Source organism: Oryzias latipes, chromosome 8 (assembly GCF_053564925.1).
Source record: "Oryzias latipes strain Hd-rR chromosome 8, Olatipes_Hd-rR_3.1".
Classification (NCBI taxonomy): domain Eukaryota; kingdom Metazoa; phylum Chordata; class Actinopteri; order Beloniformes; family Adrianichthyidae; genus Oryzias; species Oryzias latipes.
Window position 1 is genome coordinate 24,070,242 of NC_136244.1, and position 18,157 is coordinate 24,088,398.

The 18,157-nt window shown below is 40.7% G+C and overlaps 3 protein-coding genes across 8 annotated transcripts; 2 read left to right on the forward strand and 1 right to left on the reverse strand.

Annotated features, from left to right (window-relative positions):
• Nucleotides 1-176: 176 nt before the first annotated feature.
• On the forward strand, nt 177-2,383 carry rnf113a (ring finger protein 113A). Its single transcript, NM_001104784.1, is given in 10 exon segments — nt 177-282; nt 782-861; nt 938-1,033; nt 1,137-1,244; nt 1,326-1,435; nt 1,533-1,639; nt 1,715-1,804; nt 1,882-1,975; nt 2,051-2,157; nt 2,231-2,383. Coding segments are annotated over 10 exon segments (963 nt in total). The 3' UTR covers nt 2,296-2,383.
• On the reverse strand, nt 2,206-9,643 carry strada (STE20 related adaptor alpha). 5 transcript variants are annotated; one of them, XM_023957376.2, is made up of 13 exons: nt 9,485-9,643; nt 8,848-8,899; nt 8,518-8,575; nt 7,514-7,542; nt 6,200-6,302; nt 5,516-5,637; nt 5,283-5,391; nt 5,073-5,196; nt 4,402-4,573; nt 4,184-4,288; nt 3,772-4,025; nt 3,651-3,693; nt 2,206-3,212 (listed from the first exon to the last, which is right to left on the reverse strand). In XM_023957376.2, exons 1-13 carry the CDS (start codon nt 9,526-9,528, stop codon nt 3,057-3,059), a joined length of 1,371 nt encoding a protein of 456 aa, XP_023813144.1. In that variant the 5' UTR covers nt 9,529-9,643; the 3' UTR covers nt 2,206-3,056. The 5 variants fall into 5 exon arrangements, with proteins under 5 accessions (XP_023813144.1, XP_023813145.1, XP_023813147.1 ...); XM_023957377.2 differs by lacking the exon at nt 7,514-7,542 and having other exon boundaries at nt 9,485-9,636; XM_023957379.2 differs by lacking the exon at nt 8,848-8,899 and having other exon boundaries at nt 9,485-9,624.
• On the forward strand, nt 9,584-17,824 carry ddx42 (DEAD (Asp-Glu-Ala-Asp) box helicase 42). 2 transcript variants are annotated; one of them, XM_004071188.5, is made up of 18 exons: nt 9,584-9,702; nt 10,517-10,735; nt 10,809-10,959; nt 11,220-11,281; nt 12,448-12,484; nt 12,808-12,960; nt 13,039-13,143; nt 13,281-13,400; nt 13,488-13,664; nt 13,745-13,873; nt 13,957-14,056; nt 14,153-14,200; nt 14,275-14,372; nt 14,583-14,859; nt 15,006-15,232; nt 15,317-15,427; nt 15,522-15,632; nt 16,913-17,824. In XM_004071188.5, exons 2-18 carry the CDS (start codon nt 10,524-10,526, stop codon nt 17,504-17,506), a joined length of 2,712 nt encoding a protein of 903 aa, XP_004071236.1. In that variant the 5' UTR covers nt 9,584-9,702; nt 10,517-10,523; the 3' UTR covers nt 17,507-17,824. The 2 variants fall into 2 exon arrangements, with proteins under 2 accessions (XP_004071236.1, XP_078807122.1); XM_078950996.1 differs by lacking the exon at nt 12,448-12,484 and having other exon boundaries at nt 9,627-9,702.
• Nucleotides 17,825-18,157: the final 333 nt, after the last annotated feature.

Here is an 18,157-nt window from a genome sequence, read left to right on the forward strand (position 1 = left end):
AAAAAATCCGTCTAAAAGTATTCAAATTAACCTTGTTTATCTTTACAGTTTGAAACCAAAAACAAAACCCCCCCTAAATCCTCACTTTGGTTGCGCTCTAAATCGTTAATCACATCGGCCTCCTGAACACCAGGGGGCGCTGTCGCTGTAACCAACACTTGTAAACTGCCGGTGAGATGGCGGACTCAGAGGAACCAAAAGCGCAGTCTTGTACATTTTTGTTCAAGAAATCTGCAAAAAAGTTTTGCGGGCGCAAGAGAAAAGCAAGCGACAGTGACAAAGGTAGTCCGTTTATTTTATCTTATGTTAGCGAATCTAATCGGTTGGTATGTGGTGTGGTAAAGGATGAAATAGTGGACGATTGTTTCAGTGACAGTTAAACTAGTGCTAACTAAGCTAGCTTAGTCTTGACTGTAAATCAGAGTTTGTTCGTATAGTCAGAGTAGCTGTAGGTGCTCAACGCACTGATAACTCCGCCTTCACGGTTTTGTCGCCGTGCGATGGTGTGGTAATCGCTCCAACCCTGTTTTTGTGTACTTTTATCTGTAAACATCACAGACTTCAGGGTAAACAAATAGCTAAACCCAATGAAGTTTTTTTAACCAAGTAAGCATCTTTGTTTTCCAGTATTCCACTCATATATGATGTTTGTTAAGGTAGACTGTCTTTTTGTTAGAAATAATTCCCCTTATTACTTTTTATAAAGATGAACAGAAATATGGCTGCACTTGATGAACCCTTTCCACCATCAATAAAACACCTTTTTCATTATTATTTTCAGATGCCAACAGTGAGGAGGAGCAGAGCGTCGTGGTGAGAAGAGATAAGAAAGAGGGTCGCGTCAACCCCATGATCCAAAGGGTACTTAACAGTGAAAGATGCTGTAACGCTACAATGTCACCAGGAAACAAGACAGTCACTTTTCTTTTGATTGCAGACCAAAAAAGTGGAAAGAGATGCAGTTTCTTCAAGTGACAGTGAAGATGATAACGAGGGAAAGATCACAGTTGCTTACAAATCCAGCCGATCAGCCGTCAGTCATGGCCAAGTCTTGTTTGTATAGAAAAAAATTAATAAATAAATTTTACTGAATTTTCTAAAGGTATTTTTTTGCCTACTCTATTTTTAAAAACAAGAAACCTGAGGGACCTGAAGACATGGGCGCAACAGCCACGTACGAGCTGGACACGGAAAAAGACAAAGACGCTCAAGCTATTTTTGAGAGAAGTCAGAAAATCCAAGAGGTAGGAACCATCTTACCATACATTTAATCCTTTTTCATGTCTTCAAAAATGCATTCATTTCTTTCTTTGTTGTTTAAGTAGGAGTTAACAGGTAAAGAGGATGATAAAATATATCGTGGCATCAACAACTACCAGAAATTCATCAAGCCTAAAGATACCAGCATGGGCAACGCCTCCTCTGGAATGGTCAGGTGAGGCGAATGATTTTCATCCCAGCTTCATTCAAAAAAAAAAAAAAAAGAGGCTTCAGGAGCTTGAAAGATAAAACATCTTCTCAAATACTGACAGAAAAGGACCAATCAGAGCCCCTGAACATCTGAGGGCCACCGTTCGGTGGGATTATCAGCCTGACATCTGCAAAGACTACAAAGAGACGGGTTTTTGTGGTTTTGGAGGTACGTGTAGAACTTGAATAACTCAAGTATGCTGCTTGATTTCTATTTCAACTCTTTTTTTTTTTCCCTTATCAGACAGCTGCAAGTTCCTTCACGATAGATCAGACTATAAGCACGGCTGGCAGATTGAGAGGGAGCTGGAGGAGGGCAGATATGGAGCAAATGGTGAGTTAATATGCTGGTTTCAAACTCGTGAATATATGCACTTGGACATTTTCCCCAACAAAGTGTTTCCTATGAAGATGAAGAGAATTATGAAGTGAGCAGCGATGATGAGGACGTCCCCTTCAAGTGCTTTATCTGCCGAGAGTCGTACAAGAATCCCATCGTCACAAAGTACGTCTTCAACCGTTTTGCTCCAGTGCCGTAAAGCATTTGGGTTGCAGTCTTGACCAGTTCAATGTCTCTTAGGTGTAAGCACTATTTTTGTGAGGCCTGCGCCCTTCAGCATTATCGCAAATCGAAGCGTTGCTATGTGTGCAATACTCAAACCAACGGCGTCTTCAACCCGGCCAAAGGTGAGCAGTCCATCCCCCAAAACAAAGGATGCACTGAATACAACTCAATGCTTTTATTCTTCGTTTATTTCAGAGTTGATGGCCAAGCTGGAGAAACATTACGCTGCGCAAGACCAACCTCCATCAGACGAGGATTAGCATCTGAACATCTTTGTCTCCTGTTTAAAGTTTGAATAAAAGCTGTTTTTGATTATTGGATGCTTCAGTCGTTGTTAGCTTTCTGAAAGAATCCTAATGCAGCCTTAAACTCTTACCCTCAAATCCACATGCAGACTAAACAAGAATCAAGATACACCCAGAATACATTCAATTCAATTTAAACATATAGACTTTTAAGGTTGAATTTACAAACCGGATACAGATGCTTGCAGGCGGATTTGAGTCAGGATCACGAGCCAAAAAGGAATACGCTTATTGTTCAGGTGAAGTTTGGGACAAACATGGTTCGTTATAGCTTCAATTCAGCATGGAGACTCCATCCAAACACTGAAAATGGGGGGGGTCTCTGACCTGCTGGGCCACGTCATGTGGAAAGAGGTAGGACGTTCACTCAGAAAATTTAGTAGCAGCTTCATGTTTCTTTAGATCCAAAAGCCCAAACTGGACAACTAAGAATAGCCACAGAAAACAACTGTTAAGTTTTTTTTTTTTTGGCTTGTAGTGTACAATCTGCAAACGGGTAAGAGAACAGTGAAGTACAGGAAATGGTACGTTTCTAGAGATTAAAAGCATGAGTGACACAAAACAGACAGGCAAGATGGCCGAAGGCTTTTCGACATCAGCTCCTTTTTGGTGGATGCTTGTTATATTCACCAAGACTTAAAACCAATCCCATCCTGACTGACTGGCTGGAGTCTCTCAATACAATCTTATGCTAGCTTTCCCACCAAGTCTTCCTGTCAGAAATCCCAGTCGTCCACATCCAGGTGGCTCAGACTCGATTCTAAGCGTGCCAGAGCGGAGGGCGAGTCCTGCGGCTGAGAGCCCTCGAAGCTGGTGATGGGCGACACGGGCTGCAGCAGCTCGGGGAGCGCTTCAGAGGGCCGCCGTTTCATCTGGAAACAACACTGGATGAAGGACTCACGTTTTCTTTTCTTTTACTTTGAGAATCCCAGCTCAGGATGAACTGCAGACCTTCTAAAGGTTATTTTTCAGCATCTGTTCACAAGTTTTACCATCTCATCTGACCTTAAGTTACAGTTTCTATTACATTTAATACATACGATTAAAGCAATGTACTAGGTGACGAGAATAGCAGAAAACATTATGTATTATTGGAGAGAAAAAAAACATTAAAACTGTTTGGATTAAAGTCAAAAAGTTTTTTTTAAATGTTTTCACAAACTCTAAAATATAAAATAGCAGTTTCCTATTAAAAGGAGTTATTTGAAAATCTAATATCAACATTGATGTTTGAAGATCACAATCTCCTGCCATGTCTGCTTTCAATACAACTGAAGATGTCAGAGTTACACAAAAAAAACTTTACATACCTGTTTGAAAAACGGATGCCCGCTTAGGGTGGTGGCAGAGGGTCTGCAGAAAAAACAAGAAGGTATCAAACTAAATCCCGTTCGCACAAACATCTTGAAGCCTGCGTGAAAAGCAGCCGACCTTTTCTCTGGATCCCGCTGTAGACAGACCTCCACAAAGTGGTGGAACTGTGGGGAGAAGGTCCGGTTGTACGGGTGACCTCCTGACGAGGAAGACGGTTCTCCGTTGGAGTGCCGGGCCCCTCCTGCTCCGGGCCCCTCACAGATCCCAGAATCGGCCCCAGAGCGGGACGGCTTGAGTGACAGCTCCTCCGGGGGAATGGTGGTCGTGTCCAGTAAACATGGAACTGTTCCGTTGAGTTTTTCCAGTAACATCTGTGCGGGACCAATGTGTTCATCATTTAAAGGCAACATGAGGTTTTAAGATAAATCCCCAAAGTTTAATTTAAAAAGCAATTTAGGAAGAAAAAACAACTAAATCCAAAACAAACATGTGCTAGAAGCAGTTAAAGAAATGATTGGTTTTTGCTCACCTGAGTGGCTGGCATGTCTTTAAAAGGCACATGTCCATTGGCCAACTCGCAGGCTGTGATACCGAGGCTGTAGATGTCTGATCGAGAGTCATAGCCCTGCAGATTCTGAAAAAAAAAAAATACAAGTCACTTATCTTTACAGCTTTGCATCAAAGGCAGTCTTTAAGCTCTGCAGTAAAAACACAGTGGATTGTGGGAGTGCAGCGGGGAGGAAATACCTGTTGCAGAACCTCTGGGCTGAGCCATGGAAGCACTTTGATGCTGAACTGGGGGAAGTCGTGGACCACTTTTGCTCTTTGTCCGTGACGGATCAAACTGAAAATGCTCCTCAGGCCCGACATGCAGACCTGTCCGTCAGCAGAGATCAAAACGTGACTGGCCTTCACGCTCCTGCATGACAAGAGGGGGAAAACCATTACACCCTCTTCTTTAAATAAACAAGATGTTTGAACATTACTGTTGCAATTACAGTAAAAAGTCAAAAACTAATACACCAAGATTTTCTTGGAGCTCAAATATTTATCAGAACACTTTCTTTTGGGTTTTGATCAGATTTACCGACTGATTTCTGTTTTGTTTGCTGGTAATTTTACGTCACCTTAGTGTTTTTTTTCAACTGAAATTACAGAGCTGTTTCAAATCAACCAAGTTTTTGTCTTTTTATTAAATTCCATAACATTTTCCATAACATTTCTAAGCTCAATTTGTTGTACTTACAAAACATTTAAACATTTAAAATGAGTCTCATCCCACTTTAAAGAAGATTGATCATTCAATCATTTAAACCAATTTTTAACACCTTTTTTTTTTAGCCTCTTTTAACAGTGATTTTTTTTTTTAATTTGGAAAATGTATGTTAAATGGCGTCACATTGTCACTGCGGGCGTACCTGTGCACGTATCCCATGTGGTGGATGTACTCCAGCGCTTTTAGCATGCCGTGCAGAATGTAGGCGATGGTCAGCTCGCTCATACCATCAACAAAGTTTGAACAGATGAGATCTCTTGCCGACCCTGCAAGATCCAACACTATGAGAAGACGAGCCCCTTCTTCTAGAAGGTTCAATCCCTAATAAGCAAGGAGCCGGCGTGATCCATACCATAAGCCATGAAGGGAGTGATGACCCACAGCTCATTCTCAGCTATGAAGACGCTCTTGTAGGGCAGAATACTGGGATGATGAAACAACTTTGACACGTGGAGTTCACTCTGATGGGTAGAGGAATCGAAACGTCAAACATTTTTTCAATGACATTGGTAAAAACAGAAACGATGGACAATGAAATGACGAGAAGAAAGCGTAACCTACAGATGAAAGAGTAGGACTCCTCACCTGCAGGTAGGTAACCATGTCATTAGTGCACGACTCAAGGTCGATTCGTCGAATGGCAACATGCTCCCCTGTGGCTTTATATCGGGCGAGATTTACGGTCATCAGATTATCTAATCCCTTCCCTAAAACAAAGACAGAGTTCATCTTGTATCCTCCCTTGAAAATTCTGTTTTTGGTCATCTTAACATGTTCTTCTGGCATTTTTCTGATGATGGAGGACATATGTGAAGAAAATCAGGATTCAAATTGCATTTCTAAATGTTTTTTTATTCAAATCATTGTAAATCAGGAGCAGATGAAAAGATGCTTTTGGTAAAATTGCATATCTGAGATGTAGAAAATACACTTGGCGGCCCACAGGCGTCATGAATTTCGGATGAACCCTTGCCGATCTGCAGAAACTATGTCCAAGAAAACGACACAGGCTTTAAGATTTTGGTTAAAACTGCATAATTTTAATCAAAAGACCACTAGAAACGCTTTTGAAAAATAGACCAGAGGATTATCGGAGTGGTACTTTAATGCCACCATGGAACAGTTGAACACAGAAAAGCTCCAAACAATAAACTCTAACAAGTATATGAAAACCCCAATACTTCAAAATCTACACATTTTAGGATTTAGATACAATCTTTTAGCTGTAGGAGATGGGAGGGTAGACAAAATAAAAAAACATAGACTTACCAAGAACAGCAAGCAGCTGGTATAAGTTGCTGTCAGGAAGGAAGCTGCCCATGGCGTCTCGATGGGGGCGAGGCGTCAAACTGTCCCGACTGTCCTCATGGGCCTGGACACCGAGAGGAAAGAATACAGCTCTTACGATGGCATCATCTGCCAAGGATTTTATAGGAGAAGTTTTTAATTTGATAAACAAACCCAAAATAGGTTCAGTGTAAAATCAAAACAAAACAAAACACTGGTGTTTTTTGCAAACATGTCCAAGGCCTACAGACAAACCACAACCAACAGAAATTCTATTTATTTATACATATATCTCACTGACTGCAAATAATTCAGTGTCACGGTTTGTGACACACTGATTTGTGCTTACTCATAATTGTGTTTTTTTATACAGCATAACATTAAAAAACCGGATAAAAATGAGGCACGTCTAGTACAAATCAAAATAGCACCTCAATTTGCTTAGAAAATGATGAGAAGCTTTTGCATCACAAAGACATTTAGAGAAACCTTTATTTTGGCTGAGACAATTAAAGATGATGGAAATACCAAGGCAAGTGAGAGCAAAACGGATGACGATCTGGGTTTGCTCCATGACGGCCGAAACCAAGAAACAGAAAAATCAGAGCAAACCTAAACAACGGAAACCAAAAGCTGCAATTTCCCAATAAAAAAACCAGTTTAAGATGTTCCATTTGTTTGCATTGACTCTTAAGGTTTTGATTGAAGCAGGAGAAATTTTATCTGGGTTAAAACTGTTGTAAGAGAAAAAAAGAAGTCAAACATGCTATGGCAGCCACAGCTGAAAAGAAGTTTCTGGAGGCTGTCCAATGACTTGAAGTCCAAAAACAGGTCCTCTGTGGTCGGACTTGGAATGGGATGCCATGAATGTTGAATGCACAGGATGCCATTCATCTACAGACAGCTCCATATTAGATCAATCAGAGAGCACCAACATGTAAAAACGGTTCACCAAACATCCTGAACAGGTCGACGTTTTTAGTGGAACCACCAACAAAAACCCAAAACCCAAAGCAGAGCAGGGGCCCGGAGCGCAGCAGCGGCACACAAACCACTAAAAGCTGCTGGAGGCAAATCCGGTGAGACCAAACTGGACTGACGAGCTTTGCTGAGTGCTGTCGAATCTACAAACATGTGAGGCCCGTGTCATCAACCACACGCTCATGCATGGATGTGCAAAGCCGAGGACGAAGCTTCAGCTTTTCTAGGTAAATGAGTGTGTAAAGCTGTGTCCTGCATGCATGCACATACACAAAATGCACATGGAGATGACGATGACAGGACCACCACACTTACTTTCCTGGGAGAGACTCCCTGAGCTTGCTCTGGGGTAGAAACATTGCGTCAATAACATAAAACACAATAAAGGGAGGGAATTTTGGCGCATGATGCAAAATCTAACAGTACGAAACACTGCATTTTGTTCAGATATCTATCGGCTTGACATCCTCAATTTAATATTTATTTACCCCAGAAAATTTAAAGCAAGACAACCAAGGAAAACACTGATAACCAACTCGAGACAAAAAATTATACTGGAGAAATAGGCAACACAGATAAACGATGAAAACTAAACAGTGAAAAGAAGCTACAAACAAACATATTTAACTATAGAAACTCAGAAATGAGAAACTATAGAAAAATAGCTGACAATGAAAGTTTGATGAACTGAAGCATTTAACACAAAATCGCAATGTTAGCAGAGCAAAGTACACCTTTTCTGTGCGTCAGAACCCCTTTCTTCCCCAGAATCCTTTATCATTTCAACAGTTTTATGTGGTTTTCCCCCGGCGTGAGATCAATCTGATGCGTCATTTACGAGAAAAAAGTCAGCGTGGTACTGAGCAGTCAAATAAAGGGGCTGGCCAAAGAATGAATATCAGCAATCCATAAACGTATTGACTATAAATCTGCCTTTCAATATGTAATAAATACAGGTCAAAAAACAATGACAGAAATGTGAACACAAACCAGTCCCTGTGTTCAAAGCAAGTTCATTTAGGGAGCAGGTAAAATCTGTAGAGTATATATATATATATTTTGTTTTTTTTTAAATAATGATCTGCTGCATTAACTGCGCAAAAGATGCAGGAAAGCAGGGCAGCATTTGTTTGCTTTTGTGTCAGAATTTAATCTATTAAAGAATTATTAAAAAAAAAACAATAAACCATTTCAACATGATTTTACACTTCAAACTTAGAGATAAGCGGACTTGATTACAAAATGTTGTTTTTTTTTTCTTGATTATTTTTGAAAGTTCTGGATCTTGTGTTTATGAATTCTTTCAGCTTGAATCTCACCTCGAAATAACTCCAAATCCCGTAGACTCTCCACGCTCAATTTCTCAGATACCCAGCGCTGACAAACACAGAAGGTTAACAATGAGCATGAAAAAGGAAAGAAATGCAAACAAGAATATGAAAATATTAGATGAAATATAAACATAAATATGCCATTAACTACAATTGCAAAAACATAACAGTAACATTGTAAGGGAAGTGAAGTACTTTAATTCATCTTGTTTAACTTTTGAGGAATCCATCCTTCTATGAAAACTGGGGATGTCTAGATTTTGTTTTACATTTATTTATTTGAAAAAAATCAAATCCACAATTAAAGAAAACACTTACAAGAAAAGACATGGATCCTCCTGAGTTTGCAGTTAGTGTAGGTGAGGTTTCTCTTCAAAGAAAGAGCCAGAAACACATTGAAGATTTTTGTGTTTGCTCCACTATCTTTATGTTTACGCAAAAGTAACGAAATAATTATTAAGACTAAGCAGTTCTTTAAAAATCCTTGACAACAAAATTAAGAAATCCATAATAAGCTGTGAGGCGCCAGTTATAAACATTTACTCCAAACTCATTGGGCCATGTTTTGGTTTTGCAACATTGAACCAAATGGCTCACAAAGCAAACAAAAACTAAATGTTACCAACTTTCTACTTCTAAAACAGCAAATTAGTCTAGCAGTAATGACTTTATGATTACAGCTCATCAGAAAGTTTGATAATTTAGGCCAAACACAGCCATGTTTAAATTAATCCTACTAATGTAACAAAAAAATACCAATGTTCAACGTCAGACAGAGTAAAATAATAATAATAAAAATTAAAATAAAGCAACGTGCAAAGACTTGAGTGTCGATTTGCTCAGTCAGTGAACAAGACTCTCTCTTAGCCATGGAGAACGAAGGCTAATCGACGTCAGCTTAGCTAAAGTAGCGACAACAGTGGTGTGGTAGACCGTTTCTGCATTTACAACTTACGGTTTGAATGCATAAATTGATGCTTGGAAAAGTGAGACTATCATAAATCCGTCTTTTTTGTCGTCTTCACAAATTCATCCTTACTGGCGGGATGTTTTTTCCTCGATTGGTCACCGAGTCGCGCCCCTTCGACGACCCGCCCACATTGAAAAGTGGACGCCCTTTGATGACGCAAGCATCCCTGATTTTAGTGGAAGCTTTTTTTGTCACTTAAACAGGTAAATATGTGTGTTTTGTTCGTTTTTAACACATTTGTGATGCATTCATACATTCAAAAATGATTTTGTCCTCCAAAATATAAACTAAGTTCGTTTATCAGCGTTGGAATGTTTTTGCACTTTCGTCTCGGCCTCGCAGCGGCCTTAAGTTAGCTACCTCTTAAGCTAATTCTGTCACATTCTAAATAGTTGTCTACTTTAAATGTTGCAATGTTAAACAATAGTAAGGTTTAACTGGCAAGAATGTATCTGCTCTAAAATATTGTAATTTAAAATTATTGTTGTTATATAATTGCTTATTTTTACGAGAACGATGTCACGTTAGCCTAGGCTAGCCCGGGGAATATAAAAACACGCAGGGTTAGGCGGCCCACATACGAACGATACCTTGTTGATCTGTACATTGTTGATGGCTTTCTTTGTTACACAAGTGACAGCAAAAATGTGATATAGTCTCACGCAAGTAAATAAAATTGGAGAAATTGTAAATGATTTAGTCCTAATGAATAAATACATTATGTATTGTTAAATACCCCCCCAAAAGAGCACACAAAAAAAAAAAAAAAAAACAGCAGCAAGCGTGGAGCAGGATTTTTGGCAAAGTAGATGTGGGATAAAACTCGGCGCTTTTATTATTAATGAGAATGCTGTTCCTTGCCAAAATAAAAACAGAATGAACATATTTTCTTACATGATTTTATGTTATTTTAACTAAACATATTTGGACATATTTAAAGATTCTGCTCATCCAGATAATGCAAGTCTTGTCAAGTAATATTTATCAAACCAACATGTTTTGTTGTTTTATTTACAGGAAAGCTATGAACTGGAATAAAGGTGGTTCGGGTGTGAAGCGGGGGTTTGGTTTTGGAGGCTTTTCCCTGGCAGGGAAGAAAGAGGAGTCCAGCCTTCCTCACAAATCTCACACAACATTTGGGGGCGCTGGATCGACTGGGGGATATGGGAAAGGCCAGCAGCTTCCGTCATTCTACAAAATAGGGACTAAACGAGCCAATTTTGACGAGGAAAATGCGTAAGTGAAGTGCATCTCCTTTAACTGTGCGGATATCAGCTGTACTTTAGGTTTGTTTATCTTTCCACTCTAGGTATTTTGAAGATGACGAAGAAGAGTCCAGTAGCAATGTGGATCTGCCTTACATTCCAGCCGAAAATTCCCCAACACGGCAGCAGATGAAGGCAGGCGGAGGCTCGGACAGTGAAGATGACCCGTTGGATGCCTTTATGGCAGAGGTTGAGGTGAGATGAAAATTGCGCTGAAACGTTACTGATCCGCTAATGTCAAATCAGCACTGAGTCTACATTAAAATGCCTAAAGCCTTCCTTAATGTAGAGCCACAAAATCTACGAGTTTGACCATAAAACAGTTTTTTTTAAAGCTATTTTTAAGCTATTTTTCCCAACAACCTACAAATAACTGTGTCTTGGGGGTCCAAGAACGTGTTTTTAATTGTATTATCATGTGAAAGTAAAATTTGTTGTTGTTTTTTTGGTCACAGAGCCAAGCAGCTCAAGACATGCAGAAACTGGAGGAGAAGGAGAAAGAGAAGAAGGCAAACAAGTAAGACTCAGCTATTTATTTAAGCATACAGACATATGTAAACACGTGCACGTTCTGCATGAGCATTCATACATACAAAAACACACGTGCTGTCAATTGATGCACATTTTTAATCGTGACTAATCGCATAACCTCTGTAGCTAACGCAAAATTAATTGTATATTTCTAGCTGTTTATTAATATAACTGTAAAATCCTATTTTTTATGTTTTTTTTATTTGCAGTCCAAGTTAAAAAGTTTGAAAACTTGATGCCTTAAACAAAACATTTAGTTTTGTAACACTAGAAATCTGAAAGATAAAATAGTTCAAAACAACACACCAGTATTTCCTGCGTTTAAAAGTCAATTTCATCACTAAAAGGAAGGAAATAAAATGTTAGTCAATTTAGTTTATAGCTACAAAAAAATGTGATCTCTAAACTCAAATAAACAGATATTTGGAAAAGTGTAGTTACTACAATACTCAGTTTTAAGCCCTTTCATAGGACTGTCGTGGAAAGAAATGCAACCAAGGTTGACACTGCTCTGTCTCTGGACAGTTGCTAAAGATTAGTAAAGCTGCAGGTGAGCACACCGGAAAGAGACAAGATCTGATTTTGGAGAAAATATCTAGTGACCAATTCAAATTCAATTCAATTCACTCTGAAAAAATCTTTTTTATACCCTTTCCTCTGTGTCTTTAATTTGTTTGATCAGAGAGACAAGCACGCAGATTCTTGTTTACTTGTTTACTGCAGAAAGTGTTTATTTTTAAAAGGTGCTTATGATCCTATTAAACATCAATCTAAATGTAAGTTAAAGACGTTTGTGGTTATGTTTTCTTTTGTAAAAATGACTTCTAAAATTATTGTTTTTAGCTTGTGATTAAGATGCAATCCAATCAAAAAAGTTGACGTTCCAAATATTTGATTTTACGCCATAAAAACGTAATAAAATTGAGAGCGTTAATACAAATACGTAAAACATATTTTTTTAACCCACCTCCTGCCCACACTTTAAAATGTCAGTTACTAAGGTTTCACAGCCACTACTGTGAAAAATCTATGCTTTTTGACATGTGGCTCAACTCAGGTAAGCTGACTCGTTTTAGCTGTGGTGGGGTGTGGGCTTCCTTTGGTGTATGAACAAGCCGCAGGGAAGTTTTTTTTCTCCGCTTTTCATTGCAGGGGTATACGTGATGACATTGAGGAAGAAGATGAGCAAGTGAGTGATGCCATCAACGTTTTTTAATCCATCACACTGCCGCTCACGTTGGTTGTCCATCTACGCTGGCTGATCTTATCAACTGCCCCGCTCTCCCCACTTTAGCCTTGAAGAATGCAATAAGAACGACTGTTTTAAAGTCATTTTTCAATGTTTTTTTCCCCACTAAAATGTAGACTGTTTGTAAGCTAAATGACTGCTTCCGACTTGAATATTTACCAGTTAAACAGTGATGTTTTTATATACTAATAAAAGAATTTGGGGAGCCTTTAGAATGTCGCTGCAAACTCACCTTTTCACATGGCTGTGTGAACTCTCTGCAGGAAGCCTACTTCCGCTACATGGCAGAGAATCCCACAGCAGGGCTAACCCAAGAAGAAGAAGAGGAAAATATCGACTATGACAGTGATGGAAACCCAATTCCCTCCACTACTAAAAAAATCATCCTGCCGCTTCCTCCTATCGACCACTCAGAGGTACAGCTTCATGTTGTCCATGTGCGTTGTCTACCGGATTTTTGTTTTCTGATTTTGCTGCTTTTTCTTTCTTTGCAGATAGATTACCCTCCATTTGAGAAAAACTTTTACAATGAGCACGAGGAGCTCAGTAGCCTCACTGGAAGTCAAGTGGTTGAATTAAGGCAGAAACTTAACCTGCGAGTAAGTACATCAGTCACTTTAAAACCTGAAATAAACCTCTTGTTTGTAAAATCTTAAATGATGATCCTTATATGTTTGCGCCAACATGGTGGGTTTTTGTCTTTTCTCCATGTTTGCTCTTTCCTTTTCTAAATAAGGTATCTGGCGCTGCTCCACCAAAGTTATGTACCAGCTTTGCCCACTTTGGTTTTGATGAGCAGTTGATGCACCAAATTCGAAAGTCTGAGTACACTCAACCCACACCGATTCAGTGTCAGGTACTGTGCAACTTTACAAAAGACGTGCAGCTGAAAATGTCTTCTAGAATAGCTGCATGCGGACTCCTGGCTCTGATCTGGTTCCAGGGTGTGCCGATTGCTCTGTCCGGACGGGACATGATTGGGATTGCCAAAACCGGCAGCGGTAAAACGGCAGCGTTTATCTGGCCCATGCTGGTCCACATCATGGATCAGAAGGAACTGGAACCTGGAGAGGGACCCATCGCAGTCATTGTTTGCCCCACGAGAGAGCTTTGTCAGCAGGTAAGCGATCAGATCAGACGATTTTAAAAGATTTCCTCTGAAGGTGGCGGACTCATTGATTATCCAACTGCGTTTCCTAGATCCATGCCGAATGTAAGCGTTTTGGAAAAGCTTACTCGTTGCGTTCCGTGGCTGTTTATGGAGGAGGCAGCATGTGGGAGCAGGCTAAGGCCCTTCAGGAGGGAGCAGAGATTGTCGTGTGCACTCCAGTAAGTAACTTGTTCCGGATTTGTGTAAAAACCTCTCAGTTCTTGCGGAAACGACGGGTTTTCTCTCATGTGCATTTCTACAGGGACGTCTGATCGACCATGTGAAAAAGAAAGCAACGTCCCTTCAGAGAGTGACATACCTGGTGTTTGATGAAGCTGACCGGATGTTTGATATGGGCTTTGGTGGGCTGACATTTTCAATGTTTTAACGAAAATTCTGTTTACAATTTGAGTGTTTTCATTTAAATGAGTAACATAAATTTTGGATTTGCCTTTTAGAATATCAGGTCAGATCCATTGCAAGTCACGTTCGTCCCGACAGGCAGAGTATGTGATTTCCCTTTTTTTTATACATTTTTGATATAAATTGCATTATTTAATAGACCGAACTTCCCTCGCAGCCCTTCTGTTCAGCGCTACATTTCGAAAGAAGATTGAGAGATTGGCGAGGGACATTTTAGTGGATCCTATTCGTGTGGTACAGGGAGACATCGGAGAGGTAGCCACGTTTTTCCACAAATATTTTACGTTTAACCATATTTTATGTTTAGACACACAGACAATTTGCTGCTTGTCTAAAAGTGTTCATGTTAAGTTGATGACTTAAATAAAAAAAAAAAAGTAAAAATATATTTTGGAGCAAATGCAGATTGTCTGAAATAAACACAAAAAAAGCTTTTTTTGTACTTCCCTCTCCTCCCCCAACAAGGCCAACGAAGACGTGACTCAGGTTGTGGAAATACTCCTCAGTGGGTCAGACAAATGGGCTTGGCTGACTCGGCGGTTGGTCGAGTTCACTTCAGCCGGCTCGGTCCTCATTTTTGTCACCAAGAAGGCGAACAGCGACGAGCTAGCTGCGAACCTGACGCAGGAGGGTTACAGCCTTGGCCTCCTGCATGGAGACATGGACCAGAGCGAGAGGAACAAAGTCATCAGCGACTTCAAAAAGAAGAACTTGCCCATCCTGGTGGCCACTGATGTTGCTGGTATGTTTGGAGAGTGACTTTTGTGATTTCTTTGTGTCCGTTTTATTGCTTTTAAATCTGTACTACATTTAAGAAGGGGATCTTAAAAAAGGGGAGGGGGGCTTGAAATTGTTTTGTGGTTACATTCCTTCATTTTGTGTGCCCAGCTCGCGGTCTGGACATTCCCTCCATTCGCACGGTGGTGAACTATGACGTGGCGCGGGACATCGACACTCACACACACAGGATAGGTCGAACTGGGCGCGCTGGAGAGAAAGGCGTGGCCTATACCCTGCTAACCAACAAAGACACATCATTTGCTGGAGATCTTGTGCGGAATTTGGAAGGAGCAAACCAAGCGGTATCTAAAGAACTGATGGATTTAGCCATGCAGGTGAGATGATCAAAGCCGAGGACTGAGGGTTCTGTATGCTGGAGGTCTGGTTCTTAACACAGCCTTTTTTGGGATTTTGTCCAGAATCCCTGGTTCAGGAAGTCCCGCTTTAAGGGGGGTAAAGGGAAGAGGCTGAACATCGGCGGGGGTGGCCTCGGCTACAAAGAGAGACCAGGACTGGGAGCTGAGAGCTCTGTGAGTTACCAAACACTGTTTTGGAAAACTGCATAATTTCATCTATATTTCTAAAATCAGATAGAAAGAAATGTGAGATGTTGTCACATTGCAGGATCGTAGCATCAGCAGCAGTTTGCCTTCAGCCAGTAGCTTTGACGGTTACAGCAAACCAACCACCGGAGCTATGGGGGATCGCATGTCTGCATTGAAACAAGCCTTCCAGGTACGCTCCGTGTTTAGTTCTTTACATATCGGTGTCGTGCCACAATTATTTCTCTTCGTCTGCTTTCTTTTTGCTTTTAAGTTAGATAAAGGTCTGGTATTTGGATGGAATTATTCTAGACAGTCCCAATCACTCCCAACTGTATTTTTCTTCTTTGGTCAAACTGTTTTCCAGTGCTCTTTTAAAGATGATTGTGCAGCCAAAATCCAAAAGCCTGTTTTGTTTTTAGGACAGATTTTCTGCAGAGCAGCTGGAGCTCATTAGAAATTCGCTTTTACATTCAACTAACAAATGACCACATTAGGCTATATGCACATGCTACTTCCTTATTCAGTGTAAGTAATTTTAGGTTTAGATTCCTTTAGCGGAAACGTGTGGCATACAGGAAAATGGTTGGGGCTTTAGAGTTTTCTAGATATCTTTTGGAGCTCCCTAAAGTCACACAAAAAAAAAAAAGGAAATCTGGCTCTAGAAGGACATCGGCTGGTCATAACTTGTAAGCCTGTTTTCAGGACCTGTTATTGCAGTGTCAATGTCAGCCGCAGTAATGTCAACAAGCGGGTCTAGACTAGAACAAGCGACAGAAACGGAGCATGCGACATGTAGACATGTAACAAAAAATACTGTCTTTAGAAACTCAACACCTCTGCAAAAACACAAACATACATATATACTGCAATTCTTTCATCTCCAAGTCTGCGACATCCGTACATCCGAAAGCCATCATCTGCTCTTCCCGGTAATTTATTCCCAGACAGCAGGACGTACGGCATTAAGCAAGTTCCCTTCAAAAAGAACAGACACGGCTCCTCTTCTTAAGAATTGAAAGCTTTATAAGGGATTTTTGCCAAATATTATATCCCACTTCTTTTCTAACTCGCCATATCTGTTGGGAAAAGAGTGGAAACTTAATGAGTTTACATTTAGCGGATGCTGCTCATTCAGGGACACAGCAATGGCAGCTTGATGTCTTGATCTTTTTGTTGTCATCGTGTAAACACACGACAAGCGAACATAGTGCAAAGCAACAAACAAAAGTCAATGAACACAGACCGGTTCTGTTTTCTGAGAATCTGCGTATGAACTTAGCCGCAAGCGGGAGCCACTCGGCAGTCTCATTTTTAACTAAAAATACGTCGCACAGTTTTAAACTAAGAAATATTGGTTACATGGGTTTCAAGTAACATCTCTTGAATGACGTTTGACGTAAAGAATTTATTGGTTCTCTTTTGCCTCCCAGCTGATCACTTATGGTGTGTTTTTTTATTTATTTATTCCAGGCTCAGTATAAAAGCCACTTTGTAGCTGCATGCAGCGGTCCTCCAAAGCTCAGCGCCAAGTCCAGCAGCACCTCCGGCTGGACCAGCGCCGGCAGCCTGAGCTCCGTCCCAACAGAAGCTGCCAACGGGTCAGAACGCTCTCAGATGGCCAACTTTGCCATGGCTGGTTTCACCAGTGCCGGCTCCCTGAGCTCGGTGCCCCCCATCCCCAGCAGTCCACAGCACAGCAACGCCACCCCGGCACCCCCCTCCCCAAAGGAGAGCTCGCGAGACAGACACGGGGAGGAGCGGGGGCGCTATGAAGACAGTCATCGCCACAGCGACAGAAGTGATAGGCATAGTGGAGACGATCGCTACGGAGATCGGGATCGCCGCGGAGACAGGGATCGGGACCGACACGGGGACCGGGATCGCCACGGCGGCGGCAGCCGCCACAGCGACAGCCGTAATGGCGACGGAAGCAAGAGAGATCGAGAAGACGGCAGGAGTGATAGAGATGGAGGAAACAGGAGGAGCGGAGAAGGAAGGGACAGAGATGACAGCTTTGCGGTCCCTGACCCACCAAAACGGAGAAAAAGCAGATGGGACAGCTAAGGAAAGCATTAGCAAACGTTATAATATCATTTTTGTGCTACCAAATATTTGCTCCATAAGAAATTTATAGCTGTAGCAGGACAGATGCTGGCACAAGCACAAATCTAAGAGAGCTGTTCACTTGAAATGGAGTGAACTTGTCCTAAAAATCCGTCAGGTTGGTTAAGATCTAACTGTTTGCTCTGAAACCACGTTTGCTCCAATGACTGCTTCAAGACAGCCATTGTACATATGCCATCCAGGCTGCTATCACTGTAAGTCAAGCAATAGAGTTGTAATGAAAAATGTTGTCTGTGAATTAAAAAAAAACAAAATCCAGTTTGACATGTGTTATCACTTGTTCATGAACCCCTAATTTCCTGTGTTGCTTTCAAAGCTGGTTTACTAAGAGGTTTTCATTGAAGTCATATTATTTACAAATAAATCCACATATCAAGACAACACAGTGTTGCTCGTCTTACATTTTAGTCCCATGGCATGTGGTCTTGTCCTTGTTTGCTTGTTAATCCAACTTTTCTTGGAGCTTTTAGGTGGTTGGAAGGTAAAAAATAGTTTTATTTCAAACATATAAAAACAACATTTATACACTTGCTGATAACAATTATTCAAATGAGTTTCTATTTGAGAGGAGAAAAATAAACATGTTTGAAA